The 27,347-nt window shown below is 47.8% G+C and overlaps 7 protein-coding genes across 7 annotated transcripts; 4 read left to right on the forward strand and 3 right to left on the reverse strand.

The window, feature by feature from the left end:
* Window positions 1-473: 473 nt before the first annotated feature.
* On the forward strand, window positions 474-2,804 carry LOC108077730 (major heat shock 70 kDa protein Ab). The gene has a single exon (XM_017171186.3). The coding sequence runs from the start codon at window positions 697-699 to the stop codon at window positions 2,629-2,631; it is 1,935 nt and encodes a 644-aa protein (XP_017026675.1). The 5' UTR covers window positions 474-696; the 3' UTR covers window positions 2,632-2,804.
* A 186-nt stretch (window positions 2,805-2,990) lies between these two features.
* ninaG (neither inactivation nor afterpotential protein G) lies at window positions 2,991-5,419 on the forward strand. The gene is made up of 5 exons (XM_017171185.3): window positions 2,991-3,069; window positions 3,128-3,262; window positions 3,316-4,586; window positions 4,641-4,852; window positions 4,903-5,419. Exons 1-5 carry the CDS (start codon window positions 3,051-3,053, stop codon window positions 5,060-5,062), a joined length of 1,797 nt encoding a protein of 598 aa, XP_017026674.1. The 5' UTR covers window positions 2,991-3,050; the 3' UTR covers window positions 5,063-5,419.
* Window positions 5,420-5,852: 433 nt separating this feature from the next.
* bumpel (brother of rumpel) lies at window positions 5,853-8,531 on the forward strand. The gene is made up of 8 exons (XM_017171047.3): window positions 5,853-6,630; window positions 6,688-6,753; window positions 6,807-7,081; window positions 7,136-7,385; window positions 7,440-7,820; window positions 7,877-8,064; window positions 8,122-8,305; window positions 8,360-8,531. Exons 1-8 carry the CDS (start codon window positions 6,271-6,273, stop codon window positions 8,420-8,422), a joined length of 1,767 nt encoding a protein of 588 aa, XP_017026536.1. The 5' UTR covers window positions 5,853-6,270; the 3' UTR covers window positions 8,423-8,531.
* A 943-nt stretch (window positions 8,532-9,474) lies between these two features.
* On the reverse strand, window positions 9,475-13,136 carry Ipo9 (Importin 9). The gene is made up of 6 exons (XM_017171354.3): window positions 12,891-13,136; window positions 12,137-12,784; window positions 11,653-12,071; window positions 11,040-11,591; window positions 10,195-10,983; window positions 9,475-10,126 (listed from the first exon to the last, which is right to left on the reverse strand). The coding sequence occupies exons 1-6, from the start codon at window positions 13,027-13,029 to the stop codon at window positions 9,614-9,616; spliced, it is 3,060 nt and encodes a 1,019-aa protein (XP_017026843.1). The 5' UTR covers window positions 13,030-13,136; the 3' UTR covers window positions 9,475-9,613.
* A 183-nt stretch (window positions 13,137-13,319) lies between these two features.
* Irbp (Inverted repeat-binding protein) lies at window positions 13,320-15,820 on the reverse strand. Its single transcript, XM_017171180.3, has 2 exons — window positions 14,993-15,820; window positions 13,320-14,747 (listed from the first exon to the last, which is right to left on the reverse strand). The coding sequence occupies exons 1-2, from the start codon at window positions 15,705-15,707 to the stop codon at window positions 13,513-13,515; spliced, it is 1,950 nt and encodes a 649-aa protein (XP_017026669.1). The 5' UTR covers window positions 15,708-15,820; the 3' UTR covers window positions 13,320-13,512.
* Window positions 15,821-15,945: 125 nt separating this feature from the next.
* Window positions 15,946-16,951, forward strand: mgr (prefoldin subunit mgr). Its single transcript, XM_017171183.3, has 3 exons — window positions 15,946-16,127; window positions 16,218-16,612; window positions 16,673-16,951. Exons 1-3 carry the CDS (start codon window positions 16,041-16,043, stop codon window positions 16,776-16,778), a joined length of 588 nt encoding a protein of 195 aa, XP_017026672.1. The 5' UTR covers window positions 15,946-16,040; the 3' UTR covers window positions 16,779-16,951.
* Window positions 16,952-17,387: 436 nt separating this feature from the next.
* On the reverse strand, window positions 17,388-18,300 carry mRpL40 (mitochondrial ribosomal protein L40). Its single transcript, XM_017171182.3, has 3 exons — window positions 18,166-18,300; window positions 17,854-18,099; window positions 17,388-17,795 (listed from the first exon to the last, which is right to left on the reverse strand). The coding sequence occupies exons 1-3, from the start codon at window positions 18,189-18,191 to the stop codon at window positions 17,477-17,479; spliced, it is 591 nt and encodes a 196-aa protein (XP_017026671.2). The 5' UTR covers window positions 18,192-18,300; the 3' UTR covers window positions 17,388-17,476.
* Window positions 18,301-27,347: the final 9,047 nt, after the last annotated feature.

A 27,347-nucleotide genomic window follows, 5' to 3' on the forward strand; every position in this document is an offset into this window, starting at 1 on the left:
TTGCCATAGGATCATTCGGAAAGCTCTTCTAAGTTAGTTTTAAATCGACTCAATATTTAACCAATTTTTGACAATTTTAACGTGTAATCCATTATCAAATTAAAAAAAATATATAATAATTATAATATCCTAGGGTTTTAAAACTAAATGATTTAATTATATAAGATAGCACTATCTTATTCACTTAATCGCAAATCTAACAGATACTTAAGTCATCTATATATAGATGGAAAATGGGAAAACAATCGAATTTTCCGGAACCCAAAAATAACGCATTTGTTGCGGTAGGTCATCTGCTGTTGTTTTGCTTAAAGAAAATTCTAGAAAATTCAAGGTGCCTCTCTCTTAAGTGGCCGCTACTGTTGTCTCGCTCATACGCACGGCACAGCCACCCCACTCCGGCAGCTTCGAGAGAGGCCGGTCTCGAATGTTCGCGAAGAGAGCGCCCGGGTATAAATAGGGCCGCTCGGCTCTCTTCACAGCAATTCAAAACAAGCAAGCAAACTGAAAACATCGCGAAAGCGAAGGAGCGAACAAAACAAACCGAATATAACAAGCTAAAGTGCATTAAATTGCAGAATTGAAGTTATTAAAAGTCATTAAAGTATTCAAACCGAGCAAGAAGTTAATCAACTTGGAAAAGCAACAAGTCAAAAAGTTACAAATCTCACCAAGAAGTATAAAAACACAAACAAAATGCCTGCCATTGGAATCGACTTGGGCACCACGTACTCCTGCGTGGGCGTCTACCAGCACGGCAAGGTGGAGATCATTGCCAACGATCAGGGCAACCGCACTACGCCCTCCTACGTGGCTTTCACGGACTCTGAGAGGCTGATTGGCGACGCCGCCAAGAACCAGGTGGCGATGAACCCCCGGAACACGGTGTTCGACGCCAAGCGCCTCATCGGACGGAAGTACGACGACCCAAAGATCGCCGAGGACATGAAACACTGGCCCTTCAAGGTGGTCAGCGACGGCGGAAAGCCCAAGATCGGCGTGGAGTTTAAGGGCGAGGCCAAGCGTTTTGCCCCCGAGGAGGTCAGCTCAATGGTGCTGGTGAAGATGCGAGAGACAGCGGAGGCTTATCTGGGCGAGAGCGTCACGGACGCGGTCATCACTGTGCCGGCCTACTTCAACGACTCTCAGCGCCAAGCCACCAAGGACGCTGGCCGCATCGCTGGGCTGAACGTGCTCCGGATCATCAACGAGCCCACGGCGGCAGCACTGGCCTACGGCCTGGACAAGAATCTTCAGGGGGAGCGCAACGTGCTCATCTTTGACTTGGGAGGCGGCACCTTCGACGTCTCCATCCTGACCATCGACGAGGGATCCCTGTTCGAGGTGCGGGCCACCGCCGGAGACACGCACCTGGGCGGTGAGGACTTCGACAACCGCCTGGTCACGCACCTGGCGGATGAGTTCAAGCGCAAGTTCAAGAAGGACCTTCGTTCCAACCCCCGCGCCTTGCGCCGCCTACGAACGGCTGCCGAGCGGGCCAAGCGCACACTGTCATCCAGCACGGAGGCCACCATCGAGATAGACGCACTGTTCGAGGGCCACGACTTCTACACCAAGGTGAGCCGCGCACGCTTCGAGGAGCTGTGCGCAGACCTCTTCCGCAACACCCTGCAGCCAGTGGAAAAGGCGCTCACCGACGCCAAGATGGACAAGGGCCAGATCCACGACATTGTGCTCGTGGGCGGCTCCACCCGCATCCCCAAGGTGCAGAGCCTGCTGCAGCAGTTCTTCCACGGCAAGAGTCTGAACCTCTCCATCAACCCAGACGAGGCGGTAGCCTATGGAGCCGCCGTGCAGGCCGCCATCCTTAGCGGGGACCAGACCGGCAAGATCCAGGACGTGCTTTTGGTGGACGTGGCTCCCCTCTCGCTCGGCATCGAGACCGCCGGCGGGGTGATGACCAAACTGATAGAGCGCAACTGCCGCATCCCGTGCAAGCAGACAAAGACCTTCTCCACTTACGCGGACAACCAGCCCGGGGTCTCCATCCAGGTGTATGAGGGCGAACGCGCTATGACCAAGGACAACAATGCGCTGGGCACCTTCGACCTGTCCGGCATTCCGCCTGCCCCTCGAGGAGTGCCCCAGATTGAGGTCACCTTCGACATGGACGCCAACGGCATCCTGAACGTCTCCGCCAAGGAGATGAGCACGGGCAAGGCGAAGAATATCACCATCAAGAACGACAAGGGACGACTCTCGCAGGCGGAGATCGACCGCATGGTGAACGAGGCCGAGAAGTACGCCGACGAGGACGAGAAGCAGCGGCAGCGTATCACCTCTCGGAACGCGCTGGAGAGCTATGTCTTCAATGTGAAGCAGGCCGTGGAGCAGAACGGCTCTAAGCTGGACGAAGCCGATAAGAACTCCGTCCTGGAGAGGTGCAACGAGACCATCCGTTGGCTGGACACGAACACCACTGCCGATAAGGAGGAGTTCGACCACAAGCTAGAGGAGCTCACCCGCCACTGCTCGCCCATTATGACAAAGATGCATCAGCAGGCAGCGGGAGCTGGAGCGGGAGCAGCCGGTGGTCCTGGAGCCAACTGTGGCCAGCAAGCTGGAGGCTTTGGCGGCTACTCAGGGCCCACTGTGGAGGAAGTCGACTAAGAGGACTAGCACGTTAACAGCGGATCTCATTCCTAGTTTATCATTTCTGAGACTGAAGCGGATTTTTGGTTGAGAACTCAAAAGAAATCTTACAAAACCCCTGTCCTAAGATAGTAATAGTTATAGACTTACTTAGATGAATTTAAAATAAATTATTTTACTTTTTAAACAAACATTTTGCTGACTTTTTATTGGGGATGTTTAATAATTGTATTTAAAATGTTAGCGGTTACCTGTGTTTGTTGTCCAAAAGCTAGAAAACTATCGACTTTCAAAGGTTGGTCTCTAGTTAAGCGACCGAGCACCTTTTTCAAACTTAGCGCCAAGTCCCACCCTGCGACGGCGTTAATTGGATTAGACCAGGTCTGCGGCCAGCCAACTCTAGTTGGATTTCGTCATCGCACAGAACAGAACACAACATGGGAATGCACTTTCAAAGTGAGTTCGAAAAGTAAAGGTGGAAAGAGGGTTTTTGTTAAGGGATCTTTCCTAACAGAGATCCTGGTCGTGGGAGCGATTGTGATTGGATTCCTGTCAACGCTTGTCCTCCTGGTGGGAACCCTGCTCAAGGACTCGATACCTAATGTGTTGACGCCGCAGGAGCGCCAGTATGCCTTCGACTACGTGATTGGTAAGTGAATGCATGGAAAAGGTGAACTGTAATGTGCCTTACTTCACCTCCAGTTGGAGCTGGCACGGGGGGGAGTACACTTACCTCTCTTCTGGCCAAGCACAGCAACGGCACTGTGCTGCTCATCGAGGCCGGTGGCCAGTTCGGCCTGCTCAGCCGGATTCCCCTGCTGACCACCTTTCAGCAGAAGGGTATCAACGATTGGTCCTTCTTGTCGGTCCCGCAGCATTACTCCTCCAGAGGTCTCATTGACCGGCGCCAGTGCCTTCCCAGGGGCAAAGGTCTGGGTGGTTCCGCCAACCTCAACTACATGCTGCACTTCGAAGGCTACGGGGCGGACTTTGATTCCTGGCGTGATCTGCACAACCTGAGTGATTGGAGCTGGGCGCACATGCGATCTTTCATGGCAGCCGCTAAGCCCAAGCCGGCGGAAATGTTCGAAGTCCCTCGTGGCTATTCCAAGCTAAGTGAAGCCCTGGACGAAGCGCAGGCTGAGTTTGCGCACAAGGATTGGGTTTTTCGGCGTTCCAGATATAATATTAAGAATGGCCTGCGCCACTCGGTGTTGCAGCAGTTCTTGAACCCAGTGCTTCATAGCTCCAATCTTCGCCTGCTTCCCGAGGCATTGGTGAAGCGGATACAGCTGTCGCCCGACCGGCTGCCCCGTGCCACCTCCATTCTGGTTGGGACTAAGGATGAGGACAACAAGGAGCAGGAGTTTAGTGTCGAGGTGAGGAAGGAGTTGATCCTCTGCGCTGGAGCCTATCAAACTCCGCAGCTCCTCTTGGCCTCTGGAATCGGTGAGAGGAGCATCTTGGACAAGCTGGGCATTCCCCTGCAGCACCACTTACCTTCTGTGGGTCAGAACCTGCACGACCACTTCAACCTTCCCCTCTTCGTTTCGATGGGAGCCACAGGAGCCACGATTAATCAGAGAACACTCCTAAACCCCATGACCTTAATCAACTTCCTCAGCTCTGGGACCGGACCTCTGGGCAATTTTGGAGTACTGGGCAACGTGGCCAGCCATGGCGGATCCTCACCCTTCGGCATCACCTTCTTTGGAGCCGGCGCTATCGACGAGGCCTCCCTTATGTCCATATCCAACTTCAAGGGCGCCGCATTTCGAGCGCTCTTTCCGCGCTACTACAACGCCTCCCAGGAGGGATTCGTCGTGATCTCTAGCTGCCTGCAGCCCAGATCTCGAGGCTCCGTCGGCCTCCTTAACCGGCACATGCGACGGAATCCCCTGATCGATCCCAACTACCTCAGCCGGGAGGAGGATGTGGCCTGCACCATTGCGGCCATTAGGAGTGCCGTGAAGGTAAGGCTACTATTACAACTGCTCTATATTAACACATAATTAATCATCTTTTAGCTGGTCACCTCTGCAGCCTTTGCTTCACTGCATCCCCGAATCCACTGGCCAAAGCTGCAAGAGTGCTCCAACTTCGGTCCCTTTGAGAGGGACTTTTCCGAGCAACTGCCCTCGGATCACTACTTGGAGTGCCTGCTGCGCCACATTGGCCTCGGTTCTCATCATCCGGGCGGCACCTGTGCCCTGGGCAGCGTCGTGGACACCCAGCTGAGGTATATGCCCCTGAACCCACTAAATATCGATGATGAAACGTTCTCTGTAGATTACAGGGGGTGTCCAATGTTCGGATAGTGGATGCCAGCGTGCTACCCCGGCCCGTCTCGGGGAATCCCAACTCGGTGGTCGTCGCCATCGCATTGAGAGCAGCCTCCTGGATACTCAAGAGCGAACTGCAGGCCGGCCCCGCATCTGATTTAAAATGATTTCTCTGTGAGATTGCTATAAAACCGTTTAGCTTTCGGGTAATCACACTGAACAAAATTAATAGCAGGAAAAGTAATTTAATTATAGAGAATTTAGTTTGTTAAAAGAGATCCAGGACAAATAATGATTATTGGAAAATTTTATAAATAAACAGATAAATTATCCACTTGGAATCTGCTTCAAATAAAAGGATAATATTAATATCCTCTGAATCTTTGTGGGATAATCTATCAATTTGCAGTAGGATTTTTATATTTAGAATGAATTTTATGATTTAATTTATGATTGAAGTTGTGTAATATTATAAAAATATAATTTATATTTTGAATCGAAATAAACAATCATTTGTTTTAAGAACAAAATAATAATAAAGACCATTATTATATTAACTAAATACCAAATCATACAACGCAGTCAAAGAAAGTTCTATAATCTTCCCTAATATTTAATAAACTTTTTAAAATACCTACTTTGTGCTAGTTCCTCCACATTTAAGTATAGTTTTAGTTTATTTCTTCCGAGTGCACTGGCGATGTTCCGCGTTCGTGCCTCTCCCGATCTTGAACTTGATGTTGCTGCCGCTGCAGCTCTCCTGGCCTTCTGCCAGGTGGTTCTATGAATGACTATATATCGATGCTCCGGCAGCGCGTGGCTGCGGCTCCCCAGTTCTTGTGCAATCCGCTGGCGGAGAGCAGTTAAAAGACCGAAAGGCGTTAAATTTCGGTTCCGGCTACTCTAGTGCGACCTCCGGGATTTGCCAGTGATTGGTGACGAGATTAAGTCGTGGCGCCGCGTTCTTGGAGGATATATTCAAGATTAATTCGCGGAGTGCTGGGTGACATAACGACTTACAAGTGGCAGCTGAGTGAGAACAGTGGCCAGTGCTCGGTCAGAGAAGCAATGGGCAAATGGACGTTCCCGGAACTGGCACTGGAGACGGAGGTGTCGTAATTCCCCGCCCACCCGAAACCCGCCACCCGCCGGCTTAAATAAAGATAGTCGCTAGCTAGTCCCCGTGCCCCCGAAACTAAATTATCCCACAATTGATAATTGAGCGGAATTGAATTGAATCACAGCCGCACAGTCACAGAGTCACCCGAATCTCGGCGCCCGGTGCCGCACATGGACTCAGTGAGCCGCCGACGCACCTAAGAGTCGGGCACATATCGCATCCAGCCTCCGTTTCCGACAGTAGTTAGTCGCCAACATGCAGAACATCGAACAAATTCTTGCCGAGCTGCAGCGCTTCGCGTGGCCGGACTATGTGGCCTTCGTGGCCATGTTCCTGCTCTGCATCGGCATTGGGATATATTTCGGTTTTATGAACAAGTCTGTCTCCGAGGATGATTACATGCTGGGCGGCCGGAAAATGCTGGTTATACCCATCGCCTTCTCGCTGGTGGCTAGCTTTATATCGGGAATCACGCTGCTCGGGCTGCCCACGGAAGTTTACTCTTATGGCGTTCAGTATCTGTATGTAGCCTGCGGCGTCATCGGAATGGGCGTGGTCATGGGAGTCTTCTATCTGCCCGTCTTCCACGACCTAAACATCACATCTACCTACGAGGTGAGCCCTTTTAAGTCTAGGTAAAGCGTGCTCTATATTCCTTGCGGATCCTTGCAGTACCTGGAAGTTCGTTTCGATCGCAGGCTCCGCCTCTACGGTTCCATTATGTTTGCGGTCATGAATGTGAGTAGATCAGATCAACTTCGTCTAGTACACACCTCACCCATATCCGTCAGGTTGCCTACTTGCCCATCGTGATCTATGTGCCTGCCCTGGCCTTCAACCAGGTTACTGGAATCGGGGTACACACCATTACACCGATTGTGTGCATCATTTGCGTCTTCTACACGAGCTTGGGCGGCCTAAAGGCTGTGGTGTGGACAGACGTAGTCCAGGCGGTGTCCATGCTGGGCGCCCTCTGCCTCGTCGCTATCAAGGGTACTCGAGATATCGGTGGACCAGGAGTGGTGCTGGAACGAGCGTGGAACACGGACCGCCTGGAGGCGCCAGAGTAAATTTTGAGATTTTCAGGATATAGTTAATATCTTTAATATCCCTTCTGTAGCCTTAGTATCGATCCCACCGTGCGTCACACGTTCTGGTGTCTGTTTCTGGGCGGGATCGTCTACTGGACGCAAACGAACGCCGTCTCCCAGAACATGATCCAGCGTTACCTGTCGCTTCCTACCCTAGGGGACGCCCGGAAGGCGCTTTGCATATTCTGCGCCGGCGTGCTTATCCTGATGGCGCTCTGTGGATACAACGGACTTCTTATTTATGCCACCTACCAGAACTGTGATCCCCTCACCACCAAAGTAAGGAAAGCCATCTCCTTTCATAGAAAATAGCTATAATCATTGAATTTTCAGCTGGCCAAGGCTCGAGACCAGCTCCTGCCGCTCTTTGTGATGGAGACCTTGGGTGAACTGCCCGGCATGACTGGTCTATTTATAGCCGGGGTGTTCAGTGCCGCACTGAGCTCCCTGTCCACCTGCCTCAACTCCATGTCGGCCGTGGTCCTTGAGGATTTCGTCAAGCCGTACGTGAAGAAGCCGCTGACCACCACAGCAATTAACTGGATCATGCGCCTGGTGGTCGTCGGAGTGGGTGCCCTGTGCGTGTGCCTGGTCTACGTGGTCGAACACATGGGCACTGTTCTCCAGCTAACCATGAGCCTGGAGGCTATCACCAATGGTCCCCTATTTGGCATCTTCACCATCGGTCTATTTATGCCCTGGATCAATGGAAATGTGAGTACCTTCTGGCAGGTTTCTGTGCTAAGCGGTTTTTTAAGGTATTTTTTTAGAGCGCCTTGCTAGGTGGAATAATGGGTGTGATAGGCATGTCCTGGGTGAGCCTTAATGCCCAGTGGGCCATAGCCTCTGGCGCCATCAATTACAACACGAAGGCACTCAACGTGGAGCAGTGTGACTATAGCTTTAATGTGACCACCAGTCTGGTGAAAAGCTCAAGTCATTTGGTTGCATCCGCAGAGTAAGATTTTCTACTCGTTCCCATAAGCTTGCGATCAACTATTGTTTCCTCCGACAGGGATATCTTTCCCCTGTACCGCATCTCGTACATGTGGTACACCACCTTCGGAGCATCGATCACCATTGTCGTAGCACTCCTTGGTACCCTGATTTTTGGAAAAAATAATCCCAACAAAGTGGATCCCGTTCTGCTCACACCCTGCATACGAAAGTTCTTTAGCTTTGGCTCCGAGGAACGCATGGTGAGTAATGGCAACTATTTCACTAGCTCGTGGTTACCTGAGATTTTCCCACAGGATGCCTATAAGCCCGACATTCCGCTACAGCACAAACTCCGACCAGACGAGGTGGCTCTGTGATTCCACAAAGTGAGCTACGCTTAGACCTCAAGCTGAGGAGGCTTTCTATATGTTTAGCCAAATGATTTCGATCCATATAAGGATAATAAATATATTATATGTTTTACAACTTTCAAACTAAAGATTTTTACTTAAAATATATCTTTCTATATTCTGAAGATGAAACTCTTCCCTGTATGTATACTTTTTAAGCATGGATCGCAAATAAGAGTTACGAGAAAATTAACAAGAAAGAAAGCTAACTTTGGCCAGCCAAAGTTTGTATACCCTTGCAGATAACAATTAAAATATATCATAACTAAGCCAAAAATGCATTAATTTCGATTCGGAAAGCAGTTTTGTGTTAGTTTTTATCAATTTAAAAAAACTGCATACCAAACTTAAAATTTTAAGAAATCAAAATTTTTGGCCATTTTTGCTTGTTTTAATGATGTAACCCCTTATCAAATTTCGCAAAAATGCCCAAAAAATCGATTTCTTCCGGACATGTCTAGAAAGATTTGCCTGTTAATGCTGATCAAGAATATATATGGTTTATGGGGTCGGAAATGATTCCTTGTTTTAGAAAAATATTATTTTGTATTATAAAATCGGTTTTTTTATATTAAAAAACTTCTTGATTTTTTTTTGTAAATTAAAAATATCATAACTCGGCCAAAAGAGCATTAATTTTAAATCGGAAAACTGTTCTGTGCAAGATTTTCTACAGTTAATAAATCTGCATACTTCATTTTAAAATTTTGAAAATTCAATTTTTTATCAAAATTTAAAATTTTAATGATGTAACCCCTTATAAAAATTTGCAAAAATGGCCAAAAAATCGATTTCTTCCTGACATATCTAGAACGATTCCCCTGTTGATGCTGATCAAGAATATATATGGTTTATAGGGTCGGAAACGTCTCCTTCACTGCATTGCAAACATCTGACTGAAATTATAATACCCTGCAAGGGTATAAAAATAGAGCTGGAACGATACAAAAATTATATACTCCAAATATTTTGAAAGACTTTTCAGAAACAAGACAAGGCATTCAATTAAATCAAGGTCATTGAGAAAATATAGAAAATATTTATTTTATTCAAGGGTTAGCAACAATATATATAAATATGGTTAACACAAATCCACACTGTGAGACATGATAACAAAGCTGATCCTGCTGCTGCTGATGTGATGGTCCCCGCGGTGGGCTACTTCTGCTGCACCTTGGTGAGCAAGACGCAGCGCTCGGGCTCGGTAAGGTGTTCAAAAAAGGTTGGGAAGTGCTCGTTCTGCGTGAAGGTAGTGAGGAACTTTTGCAGATTCTCGGCAATGTCGCCCTGGTAGTTGGTCTCCTTGAGGAGCTCCTGCAGTAGCTGCTCGTCCTCGGCATTATTCTCATCTCCCTCGAAGCACAGGTCAGAAACGTAACGAGGCTTTGAGGTATTGCCAGGTCCATCATCGTCCTCATCCTCATCGCTATCCGTCAGCGGTTCGTCCAGTTTGCTCTCTTGGAAGTGCTGGTACTCGGAGATAAGCACTTTGAAGATTTTTACAAGTGCCGGAATGGTCACCCATTTCTGAGTGGAAGCCGCCACAGAGCGGGTACGTCGGCGAGTATCGCTGGCGTCGTCCACGAGCTCCTTGAAGGTGATGGTAGTCAAGCGGTTGTCCTGTGTGGCCACACCGTACTCAAAGAGCTTGCAAAGAGCCATTGTGGTTACCTAAAAGGCAGCAAAAACACATATTTGTCAGAGAATAATTACCCTAAAAAGCAGATGGAATCTTTTACCTTTCGTTCGTAGATGCCGAAGAAGGAGTTCTGCCGCGATAGCCAGTTGGTGAGCACAAACTGCATTGCCGGCTCGCCATTCGGACCGGGAACAGTCGACAGAAAATTGAGCACCGCGTCCATTTGGGTGAGAAAGAGGTGAGCAAAGATCACAACTAGATTCATGACCACCTTCAGGCACTCGAGGTTCTGCATTTTGCTAATCACAGCCTTCAGCAGCATGTCCACGTTCTGGCCGAGCATGCTGCCCAGCTTGGTGATGATCGTGATAACCAGACGCCCGATCTGCCCGCCAGCCGTCATCTCGCTGTTCATCGGGTTCAGCAGGACGGTGGCAACCACCTGCATGATGCAGTTGATCCCCTCGCCATTCTTGTAGCTGCAGATTTGCTGCGGCGAGACGTTGATGAAGCTGCGGAGGCACTCTCCGCCGGCCACCATAACGGCATGATCGTCGGTGTGAAGGATGCAGTTGATCATGGCGGGGAATGCCGTCTCCAACAAGGTGTTGCTAAGCGGTGGCTCCGTGTAGCGGACTATCGTATTCAACACGTCCAGGGCAATGTCCTGCTTTTCGGTGCTGGCCTCGCCCGTTAGCGCGAGAATGCTCACGATCGTGGGAATGAACTTCTCTTGCAGCGATCCGAGGCACTCCTTGCGCTGGCACAGTGCTCTAATCAAGTCCTGGACGTTCTCCAACACGTACGGATCCTCGGCGTACTTTAGGAATACGGCGATGGCCAGTGGCGTGATCTTGCCCTGGCCGGCAAAGGCGAACTCAGCATCAAACTAAATGTTGATTCAAGATGAGAAAAAATGTCTAAAGATGGGTTATCCTTACGTACCTTGACCATAATAGTCAGGGCTTCCATTAGCAGCGCCAAAACCGTGGCCTTGCAACCTGGCACAAGGGCCATGATCCCATCCAGAAATCCCGGAAGCTTGGACACCAGCAGAGTGCGCTTCTCGCCCTCGCTCGTCTCATTCGCCTGCAGGAATCCGTGGAGAGCGCGCACGGCACTGATCCTTAGAATGTGCGACTTCTCCGGAGAGAGACTGCAGAGCGTGACGTCGAGGATCTCGACCAGCATCTGGGGATTATATAGGTCCGACTTGGAGTAGGTGCTCAGCGTCCAGAGAGCGCGTCCAACCAGGTGCGGCGATTCCTGGTGGACTAGCAGGTTGCGAACGATGGTCAAATAGTTGAGCAGGTCGAACTTGGAGTCGCCCTCGAGGATGATGTCGCGAAAACCATGCACCGCGTCCATGCAGGCCTCTTGGATTTTCCACCAGTTCGGGTTGTTCGCCGCCTTCTCCGCCTCGGCCACGGTGAAGTGTCTGCCCAAGGCCTCCTGCAGCGGCTGAATGGCCTTGACCCCGAACTCGTCATTTATGGCCTAGAAAATAATAATGTGGTCATAAGGAGGATTCAGAATAGGGAGCTTCCTCCCCACTCACCAGTAAAACATCGCGACCACACATCCGCACAGTGAGCTCCACGCCGCCATCGTCCTCGTCGTCCACAAACTTCTCGGGATCATCCTCCCAGTCCTCCAGCTGTTCCTCGCTCAGCTGGATGTACACGATGGTGATGTAGATGAGGTCTGCCAGCACGTTCTTAATGCTGCCGCGCAGCTTGCTACAGGTTACGATGCAGTTGATGAACTCTAGGATCTGGATGATCAGCGTCTGGAAGTTTGTCTGCTCATCGTCATCCTCGCTGTCGCCGCTATCCAGGGGATTCGTTTCCGTTTGGTTGACAGACACCTTCACATATGTCTCCGCTATTTGGGTGAGCAGCTGCCAGATGATGGGCAGAACGCGATCCATGAACGGGTGGATGTACTTGGGCATTTCGGTGACCAAATGGGTAAACACTGTGGACATGGAAAGGCACGTTTCGGGTTACACACACTTCCTCCGAAATCACAGAAACACTCACCTTTGATAATCTCGGACCGAAGCAGGAAATTCGAGCCGGAGCCGCTGTTCATGCTCAGGTAGTGCATCAGCTTGTCCATGAAATTGGTCAAAATAGAGCTCATCATCGTGCTCTGCTCCTCCTTGTCGGTGATCAGAGCTGCGATCGAGGTGAAGAGAGGCTTCAGGATGCGGATGGCCGAGACGCGTGTTTTGATCGAGTAATTCTGCTCCGAGTCAAAGATGCGATACACCTCGGGTATAACCACGGGCCCCAGCTCTTTAATCTGAGCCACATCGTAGGTGAAGTCTTGCAGGACCTGCATGGCCCCGTGTATGGAGTCCTCGTTTCCGCCCAGGCACTTGACAATAATGTGGAAAAGCTCCGCCCAGCCGTGCGGGTAATCAGTGGCCGCAATTGTGGAAATGGTGTGCGCCACGGAGGATCGGATTTTGGAGTTCGGATCGTACAGTCCGTTGGGAAGGATGTTGCGGATGGTGCGCTTTGCCTGCTCACTGGCCAGGCAGCCGTTGGAGGCACCGTCGCTAGCGTCACGCTCATCTGTCCAGTGGCTCTCCACGTAGCGGGTGAGCATGATGATCGCTATCTGGCGCAGCGGTAGCTCGTGCGCCTGGTTCATGATGATCTCGGACAGGTAGACGCCATAGCCTGCAAACAGGATTTGGGGTTAGACGAATCTATTCGTTCGGGGTGCCGCACCCAAGCCAAGCCGAGCGCTGGCTGCCCGCCAAATCAGAAAGCATGCCAAACGCACCTTCGGTGTACTCCAACTGCTTGGTGCGCTTCTCAGCCTGATGCAGGACACCCGTGTCCGAGCTGAGGAGGTTCTGCAGCTCCTCGATGATGGCCAGCTTGACGGAGTCCCCGCAGTCGTTTTGGAATTGCAACGACATAATCAGTTAATGTTAATTCGCAATGCTTAAATTCGCGAAACACAAACCGGCGCGGCAACAGCGGACATGTGATTAGAGATGGGACTGCGAACGGCGATTAACTTTGCCTGTAATTATATCGATGTTTCGATAGTAATGAAAAGGAATTTCAAAAGGTTTCATAGCATACTTTGTGGAGGCTCGTAAAAAATATAAATAAAAATACCCTTGCAGTCAGGAGTTTGCATTGCATTGAAAGACTCATTTCCCATAAATCATATATATTCTTGATCAGCATTAAAAGGCGAATATTTCCAGCTGTGTTCTCAATATTGGTTTTTATTTATTTTTAATCAATTTTCAGAATGTTTGAGAAATTAAACAACTTGGTTAATATGTTTATTTGATACATTATACTTAATAATTCAAACTTAAATATAATTCAGCGCTTTCTTTTACATCTTATCACTTTATGCTGCGGAATAGGCAACTCAGTTCCCTAAACTAGCTGGCCCCTTTGGGAGTCAATTCCTGGATCTTTTCCAGTAACTTTGCCTTGGTGGCTGACTTGTTCAGCACAAAATTAAAGTGCTCCTTTAAGATGAACTCGAGTTGGACAGATGTGCAGCTAGACAAGCGCTGCTCCTCGATTAGACCCAGCACAAAATCTAAGCTCTTGATCTGGTCCATGTCGATCTTGGGCATCTTTGAAGCGCTGGCACCTTCAGTGGCAGTCTTTGCCGTTCGCTTCTTGGCAGGCTCCACGTCGGGGGCAAAGATCTCGTCGTAGTCGGGCAGAAACTTTTCGATGCGCTTGTCCTGATGCGTGGTGTCCAGCAGATTGTCCATTCCCTTGCTGTCAGTTGTGAAATCCAGTGACAGGGCCAGCAGATTAGCCTGCAGGGCGTCCAGAGTAGGATCGTTGATCAGATTGGGATGATAGTCTACTCGCAGTTTTTTGATGATCTTCTGGAAGAACTCGACGCCCGCGTCGCTGGCTGCGTTATCTGGTTTGTTCCAGTCACACATGTCGATATGCCGAATGTGCTTTGCCTCCGGCAGGTAGACAATCTTGAATCCATCCCCGCACAACAGCGAGCGATAGTTCTTCTCCTCTCCCTTCTCCGGGGCCTCTACGGGCACCAGGGCCACATAGCGAGGAATAGACTTGCGCTTGCACATGAACAGGCAGATGGCAATCTTCTCGCGTGCCAGACACCGTTCCCACAACGCGCGAAAAAGGCGCTTTGAGCCAATGATACTTTGGTCATCGGGGTACATGAAATTAGAGGGTTTGCTGTAGGTGACTTCCGGCATAGAGGAGCGATGCTTGAAGCCCAACAGCATCATCTGCGGCTTGTGCAGGTTGCGCATCCGATTAACCTGCTCCATGCTGATGCGGAGATTCTTCTCACCCACGTTGCACTCATACCAACCACCCGTCGACTTGATTTGGTACTCGTGCTTGATCTCCTCCGACTCCTTTTCGAGCTCGCGAACCATGATCAGCCGCTTGCTCTGCACCACGCTGTTGTCCCGACGCAGGATCTGCACCTTATGAGGGTAGGCGCGTCGCTGGAAGTAGTTGTAGTACTGCACGGACATGGACAGATTGGGCCCCAGGTTGAAGGTGAAGTGGCCCAAGCAGCGGCGTAAAAAGTCCTGCTTTAACTTGCGATCCGCAAGGATCTCGCGAAGAACCTGGGCATCCGGTACCTGAAAGGCGTCGAGTTCGATGGCTGCAAAAAAACGAAACGTTAATCAGACCAGATTTTATGTAATAATTTAATGTAAATAAAGACATAAGTTGCATGTAAGCCAATCCAAAACCACAAGCTAATTGGACTTCACTTGGACGCGGGTGAATGATTGCTCATGTTTGATCTGCGAAGTCTTAAAACCTCTCCGGCGAGACTTGAACACCAACGAGGGGAACAGACTTCGAACTTGGGAAGTAATTAACTTTTTTTATGTCTCATCTTACCTCTTGATAGAGTTATAAACTCCTTGTAGAACGGCTCATAGTCAAAGTCATCCACCATGGGAATGACATGAAACTCGATCTCCTTGCCCTCAAGATCACTGGCCTTCTGCAAAGCCGCCTGGAATGCATTGCTGGACGGCGGGTGCGGCGTATTCACATCCGTCATGTAAACGATCTTGGCGTTGTTTAGTTTCTTGCCGCACTTCTCCAGCAGTTCGATGCACAGGCGGATCATCAAATCGAATCTTCCGCAGCCATCCGGCTCAGCCAGGCCATACTCCTTGGCAAACAAGGTCTCGGCTCCACCCATAAACTCCAGGTAGTGCTCCACAATGGCTTTAGTTAGCTGCCGGAGTGGAAGGAAGACTGCGCAGTTATCGGGGACTACGATGTTGTCCAAGGCGGAGGTTTCCAGCGGCGGCGGACTATTCTTTGTGTTGGCGAATAGCAAACCAATCAAATCCTTGTCGTTCACCAACATCCCAGAAACAAAGGCGGTTCGGATAATGTTCAGAGCCTCCATCAAGCGCTCCACGCCACTCGCAAGCAGGTTCGCGTCAACTACGAATAGAAGGGCCTCCCGGCCGTGGTAGTCCCGCTTCATGGCCACATCCTCCTCGTCCTCGGAGCCGGAAAGCAGGTCCACATCGTTCTCGGGATTCCAGGTGCTCATTTTGCTGTTCTTTTTAGTTTGCCAGAATTTCACAAGCGGCATTAATCGACGCGCCAGGTATCGACTCGGGCTAGAGATGGAACAACGTTAATAATTTTCATAAAATAATCGCAATCGCTTAAAAATCTGATAAATTTATTTTAATTTTGCCAAGTTTAATTGATACCAACGTGAATTTAATTTGTTTATAATTTTAATACATTTGTATTTACTTTAGAATTTATTTATTTGTTTCTCGACCGCTTATCGATACAGCCTCCTCGGCTGACAATCGATAAGTCATCAGTTTTGACTCACCCATCGACTTTTACAGCGGCAGGCTGACCTCCTGGAAATTAAATTGGATTTGTAGACAATACGAATAAAAGGATCAGAATGACTGGCATCATGGACACGGTGGAAATGCCCAAATTGCCAGAAAACCAGAAGACCTTCGCCGGCATCCCGGAGGCCGTCTTCCTGGTGAGTGGTCAAATCCTAACCTAGCAATCGTGCTGCCTGCACCTGCACCTGGGAACTGCCCACTAATCCACGACCATTTGGTGCTTCCAGGAGGAGATTGACTCGTTCATGCTGCAGCCAGAGAACGAGAATTGTGAGAAGGTTCTGCAGCGCTTGGACGAGCAGCACGGCAAGTACCGATTCATGGCCTACAACCTGGAGGCGAGGAGACGTAAGCTAAAGTCGCAGATCCCCGACTTGGAGCGTTCGCTGGAGATGGTGAATGTTCTGCGCAAGGAGGACGAGGAGCGCGAGACGCAGTTTCTGCTAAGTGACCAGGTGTTCATCAAGACGCTGGTGCCGCCAACGAAAACAGTTTACCTCTGGCTGGGTGCCAGCGTAATGCTGGAGTATCCACTGGACGAGGCGGAGGCGCTGCTCAAGCAGAACATCACATCGGCCGTGGGCAATCTCAAGTCCGTGGAGCATGACCAGGACTTTCTCAGGTCAGTGTGGATCATTGCACTCATGAAAACCGTATGGTTCAAGGAAATGCTTTATTTCAGGGATCAAATTACCACGACGGAGGTAAACATGGCGCGTGTGTACAACTGGGGTGTGAAAAAGCGACAGGCCGATGCCAAGACCAACGCCAACAGTCCGTCGTCCTAAGACTTTGCTTAAGAATCCCATCCCCACATCAAACAGCAGACAGCAGTGCAACTTTTTCGCGTATTATTTATTTCGACAGATATCCGAAAGGGCTTGGCAGGATTTCTCGCCCGTCATATTCTCGTTCTACACTGATAACAATAAAGGCGACGCAAAACGCATTTAAATGGCAAGTACAGCTGACAATCTAGGGGATATTCGCAGTTCTGGGGGAAATATCCCATCTCTGCTCGCGATTTCTAGGCAGATAGGGGCATAGTTCCATAAAGCACACATCATTCACGCAGCCCATGCACTGGCCACAGCTGCAGTCTCCAGATTCGCACTGCTGACCATCGGAGCAAGGACCCCTCAGCGGACCCAGGGTTTTTGAAATGCCGTTCCTGGGCAACGCCCTATGATTTTATCACTTTTGTAAATTCTTGCTTGACCGCAGAAGGGAGAAATATTTACGTTCCAAGCCAGAGGCAAGCCACCAAAGCCAAACACAAGAGAATCCCGGACATCAGCTGCATCGTGACTGTGCACTGAACACACTACTAAGTCAGACTTTGATTAAATCGGTTTATATAGCTGACGCTGTTGGTGATAAGGGCAAGGCGCAACAAATTAATTAGGTGTTCTGTTTATTTGAAATCTTTGACCTCAGGCACCTGCAAACTTTTCAGAAAACATGTCGGGGAATCCACACGTGCAGCTCACTTCACCTCCCACTTCATGGACTGGTGCAGGTAGTCGCCATCTGGACTGGCATAGTTCTTGATGGGGGGAGTGGCCACAGGCCCCTTAACGGCGACGGGCAGTAGCTGGGGATCCACTTCAATGGCAGCCTGATACAGCTCCTCAGACTCGCGGCGCAGTTCGGCCAATGCCTTGTTCTGTGCCTGAATCAAGCGGTCGACGATCTGGAAGTCCGCCACCCGCTCGTCGTGCTTATAGTGCGCCCACTGCTTCTTTAGCAGTGCTCGCTCTTCCAGCTCAGCGCTTCCCAGGGGCGTAAGCTTCCTTTGCCGTTTTCTGAAGCAAAGTATTATATATAAATTGTCCATTGATCATGCTCTCCATTCAAACTCACTCTTTCTCGTCAATAAGCTCCAGTGGCACCTCCAGCTCCTCCACAGGCTTCAGCTGGCGTGCATTCTTCTCCAGCCTGCGGATCTGCTTCTCGATCTTCTTTTTCTTCCGGTCCTCCCTCTGTTTGACGATCTGTGGATCCAATTTCTTTTTTTTCTTAAGGGGTTCAGCGCAGAGAACCGGAGTCGTGTGGAGGCAGCGTGCGACAGCGGCACCGGCGGCTCCTCCGCACCTCTGTAATCCTAATCTGTGACAGAAAACGTTGGTGGTGGATTACCGAGAGTGTTATCTAGGATTGGGTGCGAACACTCACCTAGCAAAAGCGCCCAAAAGCGACATTTTTAATAAACAAAATGAATAAAATAAACTTTTGCGTAATGGGCGAACAGCTGTTTTTGGTAAATGCTATAGTGATGGGAATTCACTTCTTCAGGCAATCGAACAACACTCGATTGCTCAAAGCTATCGATAGTACTGGATTTTTTAGGTAGAAAATTCAACTATTTGCGATTTTTTAGGGGGAGAGCCAAGTTTTCATCTGGCAACACTAATCGCTAGTTCGCAGTTCTCTTCAGCGAGTGCGTGTATGAGAGAGGGCGAGATAGAAAGAGAAAGAAGCGTAGCGTCGGTATGAATTTGAGTATCGGAACGGGAGCAGGAGCCCCAAAGCCCCACAACTAGTCGTGTAGTTCTCAAAAGCGCGCGTCGTCAGTTCCGCAGTTCTCTTCCGCCAGTGCGTACGCGTGCGAGTGTGTGTGTGCGCGGCCAGAGCTCGAAATTCTTGCCGATCAAATTATTCGGATAATATCGGTTTGGATTGGCTGCATTTCTGGTGCCGGTCTCGGGATCATCATCACCTGCCTGCGGTGAGTACTCTGTGCCGTGCCAGAGGCATTTTCCGGGCCCCGAAATGGACACGGGATTAGTCATCACAGTTCGCGGTGGTTTAATTAAAAAAAGTGGCGGTTGCTGTCTCCTGTTCCCGCCGCGCCCAGTTGCAGGCGGTGCCCAAGAGAAGCGGGCGCGGAAGCAACAGCCAACTAAGAGAGCGGTAAGAGCGGGAGAGCGCACACGTGTCCAGCGGTGCGAGTGGGAGAGCGCTAGCCCAGGGACGGCGTTGCACTTCCGAGAGGGATCGATGTCGCCTTCGAAACGAATAACATTAACCACATGTTGATGCGGGTGCAGTTGTCAGCTAACAGTCTGCGACATTGATTTAATCAAAGTTAATTAAAAGTAGGCATGCGCTATAAATGCATCTTGTGGGTTATGCATAAATGGACTAATTAAATTTTTTTATAGAACTATTAATATTCTAGCAAATGAATATTCTACCGTTACAATTGGGTGCAACAAGGTGCAACACTTTAAATGAGTTTAAATAATAAGGCATCAAGGTTTGAGTTACGGGCTCCATAGTAAAAATTAGCATAAAACTAGGTGCTTATCCTTTCGTTTTGGAAATCATTCAGGTCTAGCGGGAAAATACCCAAGCCAACATCACCTGTGGCATTTCGAAGCAATTTTTGTTTTGTTTCCCTTCTGCAGTTTGGGTGTATTTGGAGTGCAGCGATGTCGCCAATGTCACTCAATCAAGAAAGTTTCACCTGTCCGGCCAATGCGGAAGCGTCGAAAAACGCTGTTGCATTCGCATTTTTGCAGGTTTCTGTAGGGTCAGCAAGCTAATGCGCCAAATACCTGTCCGATGTCCAACCTGCGATCAAAATATGTGTCGTGACATCAATTTATGCTGGGCCAGTGGTGACAAAACACCCAGAACCTGGATGCATGCACTTCGGCCCGGGCCGAGTCAATGGCTTTCACCCAGGCGAATCGCATGCGCAAATGCTGTTGTAACATGCTAATTGATCACTTGCACCTTGGCCCCAGGGTGTGTATAAATAATTGTTAGCCTTTGCGATCGTCACTCTGTCTAAAAGCAAAGTCAACAGATGGTTATTAACCAGCCATAGAACATTTGCAGGGCAAACAATTAACGGCCTCTCTGATAGAGCCATTACAGTCGTCTTCGTCGTAGTTGCATCTGGAGACCTTTCCATAGGTCGAGTGTACGCGACATTGTTTCGCCGTAAAGATAAGAATAAGTCTTCTAGATTTGCATCAATAATAGCACAATAATGTCACGACCATAAAGGTCGTGACAAAAAGTAGGGAAACCTGGAAAACTCGTCTTCATAGTTCTTATGAATATTCCGACTTAATCTGATGAAGAACGTGATCCTCTAAGACTACAGAAAATATTAAATATTTATAAATGGAAATTAGTTTGTCTTAGATCTTTGGTATTTAAGTTATCCTAATAGGTATTAAATTTTTAAGAGCCATTAACTATAAGTACTGGTTTTAGATCCACTTTCGATAGCGGAACTGAGTTAAAAACAAAATCGTTTTAATCGATTAATTTAATTTATAATGTACTGATTTAGAAGCTCCAAATTCAATCTAGGAGACCTTAACCGGCTTAATTTACTCAATTTAGCAATAAGTAAATTGGAACCTATTCGAATCTATCATCAAATTGGTAAATTCGAACCTATTAATCGGGGCCCAGTGTTTTTGATTCGATGATGATTAAATAGGCATCACTTTACTTTGGAGGGTTCAAGTTCGTTACTCGGCCCGCAGTTCTCTTAAGAGGCCCCGCCACTGAGCAAGAGAAGAAGAGCAATAAGATATGGCAACATCTGGCCATATATACCTACTACATATGTTTGCATGGGAGCACTCACACTCTTTCGCAAGCGAATTTATCGGACCGCATAGAAATTTCATTCCGCGATGCCTGCAAACGGTGTGCGTCCAAAGTCCAAGCGAATTTCGGATGGCTGCGGATCGATCCGATGCGTGTTCTCGGGCATATGTATACACATATATCGCTAATATATGTTTTAGCAGCGCATGCTTAATAAGCACTTCTCGGCACTGTCATTATGCTTAAAGTTCTTTAACCGGTTTGCCTGCCCTACCATCGAAAAGAACATTGATTTCGACCGCTCACCGGGCCACTGAGGTTCTCGTTTGGTCGGCCTGCCGGTCATTGTACCATATTTGATGTTCCCATGGGCCCAGCCGAGATCCATGCCGTCGCAGGTGCCAGTCATTTGTTTGATCACAAACATTTGAATGGAGCCGCAACGGTGACAACAGGCAGCATCAGAATCGAGAAAACAGCCTCAGTCCGGCCCACCTGTTGCTGAGGAATAAAGAACATAGGATGCCGTTAGCTGCGCAGTGATGCTTAGCTGCCAATTCTGGGCAGTGAAGCCAATTCGGCTGATTTTCCGTCAGAACTTTTAAAGGAAATGAAACAATTTATATTAAATATTAATAAAAAAATATGCTTGAAGTGATTGACAGAAATATACATATTAAAACGTAGAATAAGTTAATGCTTTTCTAAAGTAGTAACCATTAAATATAGTAAATTCCACTGAATTTTTCCGGTTTAAGTTGTTATTTTCAATAACGTTACAAATTAAATTATGTAAATTTCCCCTCAGAAGTAATCAATTCTGAATATGATTAGACATTCGCATTTCGAATTTGGTAAATCATCATAAAGTTTCGAATATATTTTATAAAGCTTTTAATCTAAATATTGATTGATTTTCTTTTTTTCTTATTTATAATTAATAATGATGAGCAACCGTAACAGTGCTATAGAGCATTATACTTGCTTTCGAATAAACTGAATTTCAGAGTTGATTCATTTTCATTTGACTTTGACGGAATTCATATATTTCGCACATTAATCTGGCCATTTTGGGGACTTGTCTCGTTTCTTTTCTCTTTCGTTTGTCGTCGTTTCTTCTCTTCATTTCTCTCTGCCCTTGTAGATATGTATGCACATACATATCCGTATGTATTTATGTGCTTTGCTTAAGTATTTTACTTTCATTGTCTTTACCATAATCCAGACGGGTTTTATGTATTTTTGGCAAACTCACCTGGTCGGTCGGGTGTTATGTAAGTTGAACTCTCAATGGTTTCACCGCGCCCTAGAATGCTAAAAAAGCAGAAGCGCAGCAGACCCAATAGTCCGGGAAAGGCAAGCACCTTGCGGCAGTAGTGACATCGGTAAGCGATCCGGAATTTTGCATTTAAATATCATTATCATTAACACAGAGCCCGCTGTCGAGAGTGAAACTTTCATCAAGCAACCCAGCCAGGCCAGTTGGGCAGGTGTAGTTGTGTTTGGCCTTCCCATCGAAGACCAACGAAACAAATAGGTTTCCGAGCGGAGGGCTGCCTTGGGAGCAGAGGCGGGCGTGGTCCGTCATCCACTTGCGCTTTCGTTTCCACATTACCCATTACAGTGCTCCGGGCGATCAGACCAAGTGATCGCGGGATGCCTTTATTTGGCTTTTTTGTGATGCTTGGAATGCCAAACATTTTACAACGACGCAGTCCCGAGATTTCAAACTTACTACTACTGCCCTGGATCACTTTGCACTGGGAGAAGCACACGCACTTAAAAATACTCATACTTGAATGTTTACATTATTTTTATATCCGGTACTCGATGAGTATAAGGGCGTATTGTATTCATGAAAAGCTATATATGTTTATACAGAGGGTAGGGAGCGGTTCGAACCAATATAGTCCCGATAATCATTAGATCATTTGCACTAATGAGTACATGATTCTTGGCAAGAAAAGAATCTTAGGAACAGAGTCTTCAATTTTAAGGAAATTATTAAAAGTAAGAGATATCAAAGTATTGGCTGTATTATTTGTTATGTACTTATTTACACTGGAACCAATAGACTACTTCTGGAAAATATTGCGGGAGACTACCACACTCAACACCCTTTTATTCAGCTTATCCTTTTTTGCTTTAAATAATATATTAAGTGCCCGCATTATTTTTTTGCCGCCAAAAGAGGTTGGGCAGGTGTTTCCATCGACCTCCATCGACTCTCCCGTGGTGTCCACACACTCGCACACTGGCAGACGTTCGTGTGCCCCACTCATTCATAAATAAAAAATGTCGAATAAATTTGCTCGGTCCGTTTTCCACATCTACGACAAGTCAGTCAGTCATGTGGGAGGCAGGAGGCAGTTATGGGTATGGATCACCATCGTTTGTTCATGCAATCAGCGCTATCCGCTGCTAATCAGATGCGTCCACAAAGCCACACATACCGACGCACCTTCGGTCGGGGTGTGGGAAACATCATCGGTGTAACAAGCTCCGCGAGATGCCGAGATTGGAATGGGAATGGGAAATCTGCGGAGTTCCGGCGAGCCGTCGAACGTATCCATGAGGTATCGAAACGTCTTCGGTAGCTGCGCAACTTGACCATGAAATCCATTTCGAACTACGTGCTGTTATTTCCGTTTTGTAAGCGAGTTAATTTGCGTTATTTCGAGCGATGATTTCTGCAATTTCACCGCACTTTGCAGGTCGGACAATAACACAGCCTGACTTTGACCCGATTCACTTCTTGTTTTTTTGTAGTTTTCAATTAATGCTATATATTTAGGTTCATAGCGGAATACGTTTGGCTTGGCTTCTAGCAAACGGTTACGAAAATTACTCTATATATGGAATTAATTACATTATCATGCACTTCGAAAGCGTCACTAAAGGTGTGGACATAAATACTCATACTGAATGGGCCATGTAACAATTCCAAATGGAAATTTATATTTAAAGATACTGCATTTCCATAACCAAACCAAGCACATGGTTGATTTGCTTGTAAATTTAAACGATGTCCGAAGTTTGATTTTTGCACTACAAAATTAAATCATGCACTCAAGAGTGCATTTGATCTGTACTGTACTACACTATACATATGTATACGATTCAAGTAAACACTATATAAATACAATCATTTAGGCTATGTAAACCAGCAAGCAAATATGCATTAGCTTCGATAAAGGTCATAAGGTCCTAAGGCTGATTAGCCCGAGCTTAGAATGCATATATGCAAAGGCCCAGTGTTAGACACATGTAAAAGTTTAACCCCTAACCTAAGATACTATTTTAAATGTGCTCGCAACAGAAGGTACCGTTTTACTAATTTGAATTGGGATCTCGCTCAAAATAGAGACCGATCATTCGATCCCGAGAGACCAATGGAATGCCCCATCTTTCTATCATCCTCTATTTCTCGCAACATCAACAGTTTATAGATCAATAAAAAACGAAAGAGTTTTTTCTCGCATTTTTTTTTTTTTAATTTTTGATTACATTATCAAAGTAAATTTAAAACTTGACTTTAGCAAAGATCTCATAAAATTACTCTTGAACACGAGAAGCTGGAATAGCATCACTTCTTCATAATTTTATTTTAGGCTAAAAGTGGTTGGGAATCATATCACTCTTGTTACCAGAGTTGGGACTTTGGACATATTCCCGATATGTGCCGGACATTGGAGCGACACAGCTAACAGAAATGGGCTGAGCGACTGACAAAGGGTCGGCGGTCACATTTGCATTTTCTGGCGAGAGAACGGAAAGAAAGAAAGAAAGTGGCGAGCGGTGAGAATATGAAATGCATTTCCAGTTGGCCAAGTACTGGGCCAGACTGGCCGCTCGACTGACCAGTCAACCAATTAGGCCTCAAGAATGCAGGTAACGGTTTCTCGGCTCCAACTCTCTTTCTGTCTCTGTCTCGAGCTGCATCTGCTTCGGTTCTGCTTCTCGTTTTCACGTTCCCAGTTGTCCAGTTTGGCGGGGATTTCCGCAGGCGTTTGTTGCATGCTGCTTGTAGTTTGGCAAGTGGAGGTGTCTGCTAGGCGTCTGCCAGGGTCCCAGAGCCACCCCAAGTTCGCTAATTGTAACACCCGCTCACAGGCAGACTCGCTGGAGCACACCCTCGCTGGCACATCGTCGCCCGCCGAAGCCCGGAAAGCGAAAGTGGTTTTGGCAGCACCGCAACGGAGCTCCAATGGCCCACAGCCAACTGGCCTGCAAGCAGCCAGCAGCAGGCCAAATCCAATGCATGGATAGAAATGGCCAACAAGCTGTCGCGTCAATCGCTGTTACATCAGCCAACTGTTGCTGCAGAAGATGGCGACTTGCCACGGAAAGCAGAAAACAGAAAAACCCCGCTTCGATCTCGCTGCGTGCTTTTCTCTCGTTCTCTTTTTCTTCCCTGCTTCCAAACACACACACACCCTGATACATTTGGGCCTGGGCACAGCAATGGGCAACATTATAAGGCGACTTATCATTTAAAAATCCTGTTTTGCTAACTTAATATAAAACAAGTTTAAAGCTTGGTCTTATCTTTCTAAACACTTCTATATATTTTTTGGTTCAGAAATCTTATTAGATGTAATAACCATGTTTTTCTAGCAGACTGAGGTGACGTGGTTAATAAGGCAGCCAATCTTTCTCATCAATTTACATAGTACTATCTTGTTGAGAATTTAAAGGAGTAACCAAAGTTTGATCTTATATAAAATAAATAATTTTTTAACTGTAGTATTCATAATATATTAAATCTGATTAATAATAAATAATAAAATATTTATTTAAGTAACAAAGGCTATATATCCTCCTCCAATATCAGGTTTAAGTTATTACATCGACTGCTGCCAATATCACATCGATTTCTCACAATAAAATGGTGCTTACTTCTTCGCCCTCCGCTGTGGGTAAAATACATAATTTGCAATGTAAGCGCGACTTCGGCCGCAAATATGAGCCGAGACGAAACCTGGACCGGAGCGGCGCGGAGCCAGAGGTGGAGGTACGGCGGCCAACAGAGGCGGCTTGGCCATCTTTGATCGGCGTGGAGCGTGGAGCGCTGCGTCAGTTGTATTTCTGGCACGCTGGCCAACGGTTCACGAAGCGGCTAGTGTCTGCGCCTCGCGGCTCTCGAGCGGACGCCTCCCGATAGCCTGATAAGCCTGGGCCAAATCAATTGTAAGGCGATACCCGATTTTCGATACTCGATCGACACTCGATACTCTCTCGCACCTGGACTGACCTGCTGCAGGGCAGCTCGTTCCCTCCCGGTTGGTACTTGGCATGATTCACCGTTAAGCCGTATAATCGTTTTACTCGTGGCGCGCACTGATCGATTCAACTTCGTCGTGTCGCTCCGTCGTTCCGATGTTACTGCTCCCGCTACCGCTACCGCTAGCGCTGTCAGTTGTCGCCGCCAGCGCCGCCTGATAAGGTTCAGACGCACATCCAACCAGCCGTCAGTCGGCTTAAAAGCGTGCAAGGCAGAGCATCGCGTAAACGTGAACGGAACGGAACGGAACAACAGCCGCCGCCGCCGCCTGTTGCTAAATAAAACGATTAGCCAAGAAGGCCGATTGTCCGAGTGAGTGTCCAAGTGACCGAGTGCGTGGGGAGTACCGAGGCCCGAGTGACTGTGATTAGATAACCAACCGCCAGGGCACCCACCTAATTAGAAATCCAGGCGGCAAGTGACAAAAAACCCAGCATTACGTCCACGCGGCCCAAAACTCTAGCCAATCGAAAACAAAATAAAAAAAATAAATAAATAACTCAGAGTCGAGCAATAGTCAAGTTAAATATTAAGCGCGAGGGAGGCGGCAGGTGTGCGTGGCCCAAAAACTAATGAACTCGGCTGACTGGATGGCACTGGCTAGTCGCTCGCGTTTCGGACTTGGCACATCGCATTGTATAATCGCTCCAAGTGCGACCCGAAACGTGACGCGAGTAGGGGAGCAGCAGGTGGCCAGCCAGGAGATACGGCGTGCCCCTCCACCGCCAGACGGAAGTGATTCGCCTTTTGACCGGCTTATCGGCCAAATCCAATTAGCCGATCGCTGCCCTCGATCTGGCCAATATATGTTCATATATGTGGGGTTTCTGGCACACTGATAAGGGGACGACCGACTCATTGCAGATTGCCGGGAATCATTATATGGACATACTTGAAGGAAATTGCCTCCCACTATCTGCCAGTAGATTAAAGCTCGTTGGCATGTGACTCAACTTGGCCGGCAATTGGCATGAGTCCCGAGCTTATCGCCGGAGGATGCGTCACCCGCCTCGCCTCCGGCCAGGAGGAAAAGCTCCTCTTGGCTCGGTCCTCTTGTGCTGTGTGCATCGATTTTCCAGTTAATTAAGTTTTCTAAGTGAACGATTGCCATGAAAAACCCGGTCATCGCCGTGTAATCTACATACGCTCTAGTACGCCCCCGAGGGTGAATGGCGATAAAATCAACAAACTCATCAAACTATTTACGCTGTTTCTGTTGTTCCGCGGTGTTGTTGTAATTGCACAGAAAAAAAGGGTCCCAATTAGATGTTACTAAATCTTAACTTAGATTTAAACTCTAAGACAATTTGAACTAGGGTTTTCCGGTGAATTCTTCCTTCCTTATTTAGGCCATCTAAAAAAGCCTTTCCACTTACCTTTAATAATATGATATTTTTTTTCCGTGTATGCTTGGGGGCGTCGCCGCTCTAATTGATTTCAAAAATGCAAGCTACTGCAAAACCGAGCCATGTAAACATTGGCGTGCGGGCATCTACCT

The sequence above is a fragment of the Drosophila kikkawai genome, chromosome 3R (genome assembly GCF_030179895.1).
Source record: "Drosophila kikkawai strain 14028-0561.14 chromosome 3R, DkikHiC1v2, whole genome shotgun sequence".
In the NCBI taxonomy this organism is placed as follows: Eukaryota; Metazoa; Arthropoda; class Insecta; order Diptera; family Drosophilidae; genus Drosophila; species Drosophila kikkawai.